Genomic DNA, 12,284 nt, shown 5'->3' with positions numbered 1-12,284 from the left:
AGGTCTCTATTAGAGCTGATTACCTGCTGATGATGATTTATTATTGTCAGAATATCTTTTATTTATAGAGCACTTATCAGAACAGTGTTAAAAAGTGCTTTACAGGATAAATAAAAACGAAAGGAAAAAACCCCCAATGTGAACAAATGAATAGTTTAAAAAATAATACAAATATTTACCAACATGGTGAATGTTGGGTGGGATGGGGATATAGACCCTGGTTAGGGTATGGGGTAGGCTTGAGCGATATGCAAAATTTTATATTGCGATACTGTCCTGCCTAAATATAATATACCGTAGTATAGGGGGGTGGGGGGTGTGTGTGTGTGTGTGGGAGGTATTGTATTTTATTTCTTTCAAATTACATCACATTTCTATATTAGATATCGCGGGAAATATTGCAATATTCACAAAATATCTTAATATTCACTAATATCGAATATCGGCCCAAGCCTAGTATGAAGAGGGTTAGGATTAAGGCTATGCTACCAATTCAATATACTAATATACTAACAAAGCCAATATACCATAAATAAGCTACTACAAAAGATGCTATACACAAAAGGGTAAATGCACAGGATAATTCAAACAACAATAAAACAAATACAGTCCACAGTTCAATTCCAAACGAGCCTACAAAAAGTGTTTTCAAAGATTTATAAAAGGAGGACACTAATATTCACATCGATAACCCTTTCATGACCTTTGCAGCCATCCTACGAAGTCATCATCTGAGATTTTGAACTAAAACCTGAGCTGAAATTCTTCGTCCCTCTCTCCAGGAGGCTCTACACGTCTTCCCCAAAATGACAGCAGACCCACTGGACTCTGGAGCCGTCAAAGTTCACCTTGGTGGGGAGGGTTACAATCGCAAAACCCTCAACCGGGTCAAGAGGAGTATGCCTAAACAGCAGGTCAGAACCACCATGGCTACAGCATCAGCCTGCTACAGTCACAGTCACACTATCAACTCACCATTGTACTTTTTGAAGGATTGTGGGTAACCAAAGTCCTATCCTGTCTCAGTTTATGAGGATATTTAAGATTTTTGCCATTATAGAATAAGGTTTCATTGTGCATTTAGGAAAAAATCTTATCTTAAGATATGAATTTAGCTCTTACAGAAGCATCCTAACTTGAGAATATATCCAAATTTAGGAATCCTATTTTAGAATAGCACTGAACCAGTCCTAAATACAGGCAAAAACAAACAATTGCCGACTGAGATTTAGAATTTACAAAAATAGTTTAGAATAGATTTCCTAACTTAAGTGCTAACACAGGAGGTGTGAGATAAGATATGACACAACCATGAGTTTAGGATTTACTTCTGTAATAGCAAAATAAGATTTTTCCTATCTTTGACCTTAAGGACAAGAATTTTTTTCTGTAATGAGGCCTAAGATATTTATAGAGATTGAATGATAACCTAACCTTTTCCTAATGCAGATGGAAGCCTGGAGGCTTTTACTGCAGTTTTGTCTCTAATGGCCTCACAAAACATTACCTGATGCTCATTGTTCAATATCTGAATATAAAATATACAGGATTCAATCTGTAAGTGAGTGTTACTTTGTCAATTTAGGAATTACCCACTATCCTTCAAAATGTATTATAATTAACATTATTGCTGTTGATGGTTTTGTAAGAGTCATTGTTACTTCAAATGGTAGAGGTTTCACTCTGGAACAAAGCTCATGTGTTCATGTTCAGGCCTGAACTTGTTTAAAAATCTTTCCTAATTTTCTCCCCGGCATCCCTCTTAGGATCTCAAGCTCTCGACCGAGACTTGCCGGATCTACAGTCTTTATCATTCTCTTCACCACTACAAATATCACACCTTCCTGCATTGCAAGAAGGAGGTAAGAACAATTGCTTTAACTGTCTGACCTTCAAAAGTTCCTTCACTTTGTTTTGTTGTTTTTGAAGCGCAACCCACCCAGTGGTTAATGCAAAATGCAAGAAATCATGAATGGGCATGTTGTTATATTCACTCAGGATGAAAATAGAAAAAAATAGTTCCACTAATACAGTAACATCCATGCACAAATACTGTATTGATTGTACATAACTGTTGGAATTCCCTTTATTGATAAATGCAACCAAAAGCATTTAAAAGTCCCATATTATTTCATGATTTTGGTTTGGATGGTTAATTTCTGTGCAGTATATATGGCTCAGGAAAAATTTTGTAAATGCAATATTTAACTGCTCAAAAACAACAAATTTTAACAATGTCTACATTAAACATCTTTAATCATATATGTATTTAAATAGCATTTACCAATACACAGGATTTGATGTTGCAGTCCTTCGTGCCATAATCCAAGGTGACCACTGCCCTAGACCTACACTTAGGCTTATCCCTAACATAACACTCAATAATTTCTGAAATCACCTTTGATTCTGACAACAATGACTAAGGGCCAGTTCACATGCGGTGTCTTTTGCGTGCCCAAATCCAGTATTTTCAATGTGGGCGCATTTCAGACAAGAGCGACGCAATCGCGGCACGCACACGTTTCGAGCCGTCTTTTTTTCAGGCATGACCATGGCGTCTTGAGATAAAAAATATCTCAACTTTTTGGAGTGCCGCTAGCACACCACATATCACATAGCCTGAAAGCCTGAAATGAGCCTTGAATCGCTCACCATCCAAACGATGGTCCTGGATCAACCGGTGATATTCTCCGTATTCTTGTATTTTTGCGGGCTTTGAGAGAGGAATGTGCTCCTAGACTTACTCGGCTTAACATTCATCCGAGCCCAATTTAGGTTATCATTCAATTTGTTCAGCCTTATGGTACCAGGTGCTGCTGTAGTCATAGTATTCATATAATCCATATGCCCTGATGGGTGGGAAGCGCAGCTCTCCCTGCAGTATTCCAGCTTTTTGCACTGTTGTATCAATGAACCTATGGCTTTCTAGGTAGCTTGACAGCCTCTGCACCACTACACTAAAGAAAGTCTTCGATTTTATATTAAGGAGGCAAACTGGCAGAAATTGACTGATATCTGCCGAATCTTTCTCTTTGGTAATGAAAATCCCTCCTGCTCTATGCCATGATCTAGGAATAAACTGTTTCTTCCATGCTAACTTCATGAGCTTCAACAGCGTGTTGAGACTGTTGTCTCAACACGTCTGGTGCGCTCTTATATAACCAACCAGTAGGGGACTCCATTTGGCTCTGGTGCCAGTGAAGCCCTTGCGCGCCTTACTACATTTTGCACCTTTTTACATTTGGGGGGGCTAACATCCAAAATTTTAATTCCTATTATAGTGTCTGAATATGTAATATCTTTCAGATAATGTAATAACTTGTCAAAATGTAATAAAATTCAATGGTTCAGATTGAAAACCCATTAATGTAACAAACTGCCGATAATATAAAAACACACTATTACATAAACCGGCGATTATTACTTCACGAGGTGTAACATTTTAAGCTGATGTCATAATAATATTGACTAATAATGCATTAACTGGTAAGACTAAGAAGAATGTAGAAATTCATTACATAATTAGTCGATATTATTATTACATCATCAGTTAATAATGTTACACCCCTTATAAAACAACAATCACCAGTTAATGTAATCATGTGATGTTATTACATTATCTATCATTATTACATTAACAGGTTTTACTACATTTTCAGCCCGTTTAGAGGGACATTTTATTACATTTTGACAAGTTATTACATTATCCAGCAGTTATAACATTTTCAGTTGCTACAGGGCCAGAGTATTTCCAATTGTATGCACATCCTCCCACTCTCCTAGATGAGTTTTTCTTCTTGCTACACTAAAGGCCATTGTATGTAACTGAGTTGTTGTTCCCTGGCCAGACGGACAGTATTGAGCAGGCGGCGGAGGACCCCGGCCAGGAGGAGGTGGTGCAGCAGTGCATGGCCAACCAGGGCTGGCTGGAGAGCCTCTTCAACTCCTTCATGGAGCTGCTTAGCCTCGGTGCCAAGGCCTAAAGGAGGATCACAACCAGGCAGGAAACACACACATCCACCTGCATTATTTGAGAGATGGAGGCATCCAGCTGCAGTGTGAAACAAAGGAATCCAATGAAAGAAACTACATGGGTGCTGGAGTGGGATGGTTCCAGTTTTGGCTTTGTTTGGTTTTGTAGAAGATGGGTTTTAACTTTAAAAAAAAAAAGAATTGTTTTATTATTGAGTTTTTTCCCTTGATTTCAAGAAACGTGTTCAAAGGAGAGGAGAAATGAACTTTGTGAATGTGAAGGATTCAATGTCCATGCTTTTCCTGAAGAGGAAAGAAAAGGGACGATGGCAAATTTGTTTGGCACTACAAAAGAGATTTTTGTCAAGATCTGCATTGAGACACACACATACACACACACACATACACATTTAAACTGTCTATAAATATGTATTGATAACTATGGTTTGTATAATTTATACAAGGACATTTTTAAAAAGTACCCCCCCTAGCTGAGATTGTTTGCTGTTATTATTTTTGAATAATAATGTTTTATCGGGGTATACATGAAATGGCCCGCCTACAATCCTTCGCTCATACCACTTCTAACAGGTGAAAGAAAAAATAGAACTGAGCAAGATAGAAGTGAAGGGAAGGGGCGTTTAAAAGGACTATGTGATATTCCCTTATTTCTGTCTGCTTTAATAAGAAAAAGATTGAGATTGAGGGGAAATGTATTTAAAACTAAGCTGTGTTCTTTCTGTTTGCTCTTCAAAAGACAATGAAAGAGAGGATTTATGCCTGTAATGAAGAAAAAATAAAGCATGACTGTCCTTTTCTGAAAGAAAGTGTGGCAGGTGAAATGATCCGAAAGCGTAAAAGTCTGTGTTTAATGTCTGTCCTTTATATCTGTTTGTTGTTGATTATAATATTTCTTATGATTTGGGAGTTTGACCTTGATATGTGGAAACTCTTGCATAGCATTTTTTGATTTGAATTTGTAAATATTGTACAGCTACTTCAGTCTCTAATTCCCAGTTCCTCTTCTGTACATGAACTTCCTGTATTTGACAAAAGGAAATAAAAATGTTGAAATGACAAAAGTGATGATGAATAAGCAATAACCATGTGCTCAATTTATTTCACCAAACTGAGAACAAGTGGAACTCAACTGTGATACAGATGCATTAAAAGGCCTACTGATTAGCAATGTAGTCCAATTCCCTGTCAGTTTTTTTTCTCCTCTGTGAACTAGCTTTCATATTTGTGGAGACTGTAGGAGGGATGGAGTAATGTCTAGTGTCCATACTCTGGTAAGGTTTTATTCAGGTTAATTGTTTCCATAAACCTTTGATACCCTGTGATTGAGTCTCCCTCTTGTTATGAACAGTTAACAGAAAATCCCCCCTCCCTCTTTCACTGAGCAATAGCTTACTTCTAATACAGGAGAAACTAATTATGATTCCAGTAATAATAGTAATTGTAATAATAGTCAATTTCATGTTTTTTGTTCACAGCAAGATGTACCCATAATGTGAATCTGAGTTTGATAGATGGTGAACACGAAAAATGAAAGCAGTAAGATGTTTCCATGCTACACTAACCTGTTTAATATGGGAGGAAGGGTTTCTTGTAATCAGAGTATGAGCTTACCTGTGATATTCTAACCCAGTTACAATGTTTGTGTGAGTCGGCCTAAAACCAGATTATTCAGCAAGCAGGTGAGGAGGGGAATTCTCTCTTCACGTAAACAGCCAGGTGTCATGGCCCATGGGAGACAAGGTCTGAGTAAATGATGTTTGAGGCCAGTGTAGAAGTATGTAGTGGTCCCAGAGACAGGGGTGTTTATCATGATGCGATGTCTTAGCACCTAAAGTGTTGCTGTTTTTGCACTGAGGACCAGACAAATGTATGAAGTCAGTTCAGGAGGAGGTTGCTTCTCGTCACAATCGATCTTTGTTGGAGATGGCGACACTTAAAGGGAATCCAGCAAGATTTTGGCAGGTTGTCCCGTTATTCAGCCCCGTTCAACCCCGTTAAGTGGTGAGAAAATAGACACCAGAATCATCCATGTGTTCCCGGTAGATCATTGGCCCCATGCTAATGCTTTGACGTCACAGAAGGCTGATCCGCTCAGCCTGTCTGTGGCGTGAAGACAATCAAGATCTATTTCGTCAATCCAAGATGGTAGCCAGTTTCTGTGATGAACGGGATGTAAACAAAGGCAACTGCTACTTGTGTCCTTTCACAGTAAGCAAACATTCTGAATGTGGTATTTATTTACCTAAATGTTGTAATAGTAAAATGTTCATGTGTAACCTGAATGTGTGCTGAAAAGATGTCAGTTTTAGGCATGACCTATTAGGAGTGGGCTGGAGTGTACTAGGGACATTCATGATTCAAACTCTCTTCAGTCTCTATTCAATACTCTGTTATTGAACTCAAAATTCTTAGCTACTCCACAAATCTTACATTGAATTGCATTGGACAGAATTACATTGAATCCCAAACACTCAAACAATATATCAATCAAGCACTGGAATTGGCCATGAATCAAACTATTCAAGAATAAATATTATCAATAACAGCCATTCCTATAAATTAATAAAGCCTTCAATTCAATTCAATTCAATTCAATTCAATTCAATTCAATTCAATTCAATTCAATTCAGTTATTTTTTGCCATTTCAACAAAGGTTGATGCAGTGCAGCTCAGGGTACAATAAATTCAGTAATCTAAAGATTAATCAATACTCACTTTAGACACACTTGAAACAAGAACAAAGGGAAAGCTGAACAGGTAGGCAGAGCAAACAGAACAATAGAGTGAGACATTTGGTTCAGGAAGCGCTTTTGACGCAGATTCTGATTCTACCACCATATTACACAACAGAGGACCCCTTGAATCTCCGAGATTAGAAAAAGATACTCAAGGTTGCTGTAATGATCCTCGGTTATAAATGCCTCAAACTCGTTACTGCGAAATTGTGTTTTTCTGTTGCTTCCGTGTTTCAAATGGTACCAAACACTACCACAATATCCATGACTTTTATAGGCCATTACTATGGTGATTGCACAACAAAACTTGTGTAATGGGTGTCATTGCCGATTTGGTAGGTGTGTCAAGCTTATAGACTTAGAATTATAGAAGACATTCATGTTTTTTGCACAATGTAAACAAAGCTTCAATTTAGCGTCATGTTGCTGTAGAGATGACAGCTATGTAGTGCATTCCACAAAACACTGGACCATGTTCTTCTTGTCTTAACCCTTTACAGTCTATGGATGTAAAGTTAGGTCTATCTTGTATGACTAGCTCTAGATATACTTTCTCTCTCCCAATAGAGTGACAAGTTATTGTGCTCTCTGAGCTCTGTAATTGGGGGGCTTTGATGGTGCAATTCTCTCTGGGATGAGTACTATATTTGACCCCTAACTCCCATATTTACACACCTTGCACCTTAGCCTTTTTTTTTCCATCTATGCTAGTTTTTTTATTTTTTATGAATGACAATGTGTATTTGAAAAATGAAAGGGTTTTTTGCTTCCGAAACCTGGAAATAGTCACGGCCATGTCTTCACATCTCAACTCTATGGCTACTGCCTCTAATTATGAGAGTCCTTCAGTGAACACCTGAAGGACTTACAACAATGACATTAACATAACTTTATCCAGACTTGGAAAGGCCTCATGTGCTAACTTAGCTGGCTAGCTACTAAGCCTTCATTTCTTCTTTGTGAAAATTAAACTATGTTTTTCATAGCACCTTAACTTACACAACATCTTTAGTGCTTATCTAGTAAAGGCTTCAATATATTCCCCATACAGCTTAGTTACACTACATGGCCAAAAGTATGTGGACACCTGTTCATCGCATTAATGTGGAGTTGGTCCCCCCTTTGCTGCTATAACAGCCTCCACTCTTCTGGGAAGGCTTTCCAGTAGATGTTGGAACATTGCTGCTGGGATTTGCTTCCGAGAGCATTAGTGGGTTCAGGCACTGATGTTGGGTGATTAGGCCTGGCTCGCAGTCCGCGTTTCAATTCTTCCCAAAGGTGCTGGATGGGGTTGAGGTCAGGGTTCTGTGCAGGCCAGTCCAGTTCTTCCACACCGATCTTGACAAACCCTTTCTGTATGAACCTTGCACCGGGGCATTGTCATGCTGAAACAGATAAGGGCCTTCCCCAAACTGTTGCCACAAAGTTGGAAGCACACAATTGTCTACAATGTCATTGTATGCTGTATGCTTAAGATATCCCTTCACTGGAACCAAGGGGCCAAGCCCGTACCATGAAAAACAGCCCCAGGGCATCATTCCTCCTCCACCAAACTTGACAGTTGGCACTATGCGTTCGGGCAGGTAGCGTTCTCCTGGCATCCGCTAAACCCAGATTTGTCCGTTGGACTGCCAGATAGTGAAGCATGATTCATCACTCCAGAGAACGCATTTCCACTGCTCTAGAGTCCAATGGTGGGAAGCTTTACACCAGTCCAGACGACGCTTGGTATTGTGCATGGTGATCTTAGACTTATGTGCAGCTGCTCGCCCATGGAAACCCATTTCATGAAGCTCCCGACGAACAGTTCTTGTGCTGATGTTGCTTCCGGAGGCAGTTTGGAACTCTGTATGTCTATAAACCTTTGTAACATAAAGTTAAGTCATAGACAGATGGGCAAAAAACTCTAGGGATTTAGGTTTCTTTGATTTCTAATAGGCCTATTAGTTTTATGGGGGTCAAAAATCATGCACACTGCAGGGTTTGACTTTAAATCACTTTAAATGTATTGTCATTTGATAAGTTCTTTCAGTGAGCTTCTTGCTACTACTGCTATAACAGTATTAGTTATGTTATGCAACAGTACTAGTTATCTGCTGTCGCAACCCAATAAGTATGATACCAAGACAAAATACATGCAATTTCATACAGGCAAAATAGCTAATATGTGGTGATGTTATCCAATATGTGGTGATGTTATCACTAGTGGAAAGTGGAGGTTTTCCCTTAGCCTTGTCGCTGTACCACTCCCTTCAAATGAGGGGGACAAGGATTGAGTCTATATGGTCCTCCTGATGAAGTTTTCATTGGCTAATCACTTGTCAGTTTTCATTGTACTAGTTCGCCATTGGCTGACTGTGTACAGGAGAGAAGATAAGTTGTCCATGTCAAGCTGCCATGAGCATCGGTTGCACTGTGCAGCTGATTGGATAATAAATAATAAAATACTTCCATGGTTGGATATACTGATGGACTCTTGGACAATACTGATCGGAGAAACCATGGGGGAAACATGAGCCCTTACACCATGGACATAGTAACGCTTCCATATATGGACATACTGTATACTCGCATTCCAGCGGAGAAAGGAACATAAACAATATTTCCAGAATTGCAAAGTAAACAGTGGACATTCTATGGATGTTTTTCCGAGTTACCATGTTTTGGGGGATTACAATTTGTTACTTACTTTGTTGTTACTTGGACACTTGCCACGATTAGGAGACCGACATTTAATAGAAGGTAAGGAGTTGAGATTTTGAGTCTCTTTTGTGTGCACTCCTGTTACTACATGAGGGTCATGAAATGTATAGAGATAGAATCGTGAGTTTTCACACTTAAACGGCGTATTGCATGACCCAGAGATGTAGGACTCAAGTCGGACTCGAGTGTCCAAGCTTTTCCCAGACTTGGACATGGACTCGGACTCGGATGGGAATGACTTGGTTTATTTAGAAGAAAACTAAAATAATTATATTTTGGATATGTCTTCATTATTGTTGATAAATCCTGAGAATTAATTGTCTGAATTTTTTTTTTTTGCTAATGTGACGGCCTTCAGGCCATGGCCATGCCTTTTTGTGTCTCTGTCTCTCTCTCTCTCTCTCTCTCTCTCTCTCTCTGGTATCTCTCTGGCTATTGGTCCTAGGTGCTGGCCTGCTGACTTCCTCCCCAATCAGTAGGATTGGCTGCACCTGGAGGGGAGGATATAAAAGTCTGCTCCCCAGTTTGGCTCATTCTCCCTTGTATCCTGTGTGTCACCTGGTCGTCGCCGTGCTCCCTCCTGGGGAGCCAATGCCCAGGCCCTTTGATTCTTTTTGTTTGTTTTGTTGCTTTGGTAAACTGGGTGCACCCCCCTCAGCCCTCACATACACCTACCTGACCATGCATCCAACACCCGCACTACATGCTGATCTACTGACTGTCACACCTCATAAGGTTTAGCCTTGTTTTTTTCTTGGGTTATTTAAAATAAATATTGATTAATTGGCTCTACTGCTGCCTGGTCTCCCTCATTTATTGTGACCTGAACGAGCGGTCATAACTTGGACTTGGACTCGAACACAAATGGCTCGGCCTTGGACTTGGACTCGAAGTATGGTGATTCAACTACAACTCTGGCATGACCAGGTTGATAAAAAAATGTCACCATAGAAAATGTAACGAATGTAAGTAACCCTATCTCCGGGCTGTATTGGTGTCGGTGCCAGGGAGTGACTGCTGAGTGACGGCTGAAGCAGCCAATCATAACAGTGGAATACACAACACATTACAGCTAGCCCAGTGGCGGCCAGCCCATTGGAGTGCAGTGGGCAGTGCCCCAGTTGATTGACAGGCAAAAAAAATATATATTTCTTTTTAAGATTTTTTGGATTTTGGCTGTTAAATTAGGTTTGAAACATCAATAAAATGTCCTGCTCTTCTAAGTAAAATATTATGTTCTGAATATGTGCTATTACACTTGTAGACAGAAGTCACAGTTGAGAGTCACATTCTGAGACATTGTGATATGTTGTGGGGCTCAGTTGCTTGCTCCCAAGCAGGAGGATTTTTTCATTTTTGTTTTCTTACAATTTTATTGTCTGTTTTACAACAGATAAAGGGAAAATCAAGTCCTTTATAAATGTTGTATCTGCCGTTTCTGACAGGAAAACGAAAAATGCCTTCTATTTCTGTTTTTCATTTGAGATAAAAATCAAATCACCATTTGTTTTTTTGTTTTTTTTATTTCTGAAAAGAAAATAGAATGACCAAAAAATATACAGACCCAAAGCAACCTCAAACCAGTTAGCCTAATTCTTTTACTTTATAGTAGAAACTGTGCACTGTTCATTGTTTACTCTCTGTAAAGCATCTTGTCTGTAAAGCAAGCATATGATAGCAAAGCCAGATCACAAACCACTGCGTGCGGTTTGCAATAATTAGAATTTGCATAAGAAAAATAGGTTTATTGCTTACAGAAATCACCCTATAAAAAATAAATATAAAACGTAATAAAGAGGTAAATAAGAGAGTATATGTGACTTGCTGAAGCAAGTACACTAATAAAGAGCAAGAAGAACATAGTGTGGCTGCTGACTAATCACACAATTATGGGCCACAGTTTTGTATCAGTATAGCTGGGATGTATTCATTGTATGAAGGTTTTCTAATTGAATATCAAGAGAGAGCAATCAAACAGCAAGCCATGTAAAAAATGATGGAATTTTCTGGAGACATAAACGATCAGGAGACAGTCCTTGACAGACACGCGCACACACACACACACACACACACACACACACACACACACACACACACACACACTACTCTCCTTGATGGTTAGTGTTGGTGTTTTCATCCTCAGAAGGGGGGACCAACACCATGGTTTCCATGGTGACAAGAAAATAGTTCAACCTGTTCATCTTTCCTTTTTTCTTTACTGCTGCAGCCATATGCAGTAATATGGGCTCACTAAAGGGTCTAAAGGTTTTGAGCTTGTAAAAAAGATTCTGAGCATGTGAAATTATTTTTGCAAATTATTTTTGAGAGTTGCAGTTGTATATCGCCATTTATGAATGTGAAAAAAATTTGCAGGGATGTAGGCTATTTGAATGCGTGGATGTGCAAAAAATATTTTAGCAAACAGAACTAATTAGTAAATGTGTCGAAAAGATTTGTACATTTTGTGAATGTGTAAACACAATTTGTGCACAAATGATTTCAAATATGAGGTTGCAAAAAGAATCAAAGCAAACAGATACAGTTTTGTGAATGTGCATATTTCATCATCGCGATGCACCGGGCCAGCCGACTTTTTCCTCAAACAACTTAATAAGCCGACCATAAACACGTTTGCGATCTCAGGAAAGTAGTTCCGTAGCACCGAAAATAGTCCCCGGCGTAATGAAGAATTTGTTCCCATTTGAATTTGATTTGGTAATAACTACAATAGCCTGACTTTTCGTGATGACAGTTAACGATTTAAAAAATTGAAACTATGTCTTTGTGAGCTGTATTTCAAGGTTTTTAGCTTACAATTGGAGCCAATGACTTCTGGGTTGACGGCTAAAAAG

At 39.0% G+C, this 12,284-nt stretch overlaps 1 protein-coding gene across 1 annotated transcript in view; it reads left to right on the top strand.

Annotated features, from left to right (window-relative positions):
- The window catches only part of prr12b (proline rich 12b), a 30,346-nt gene extending 25,292 nt beyond the window's left edge, over positions 1-5,054 (top strand). Inside the window, 3 exon segments of the mRNA XM_071905208.2 lie at positions 783-914; positions 1,767-1,862; positions 3,849-5,054. Of these exon segments, the coding sequence (XP_071761309.1) occupies positions 783-914; positions 1,767-1,862; positions 3,849-3,983 (363 nt within the window). The 3' untranslated portion in view covers positions 3,984-5,054.
- Positions 5,055-12,284: the final 7,230 nt, after the last annotated feature.

This window comes from Centroberyx gerrardi, chromosome 7, assembly GCF_048128805.1.
Source record: "Centroberyx gerrardi isolate f3 chromosome 7, fCenGer3.hap1.cur.20231027, whole genome shotgun sequence".
NCBI lineage: Eukaryota > Metazoa > Chordata > Actinopteri > Beryciformes > Berycidae > Centroberyx > Centroberyx gerrardi.
This window is presented reverse-complemented; position numbering and strand designations above follow the sequence as displayed.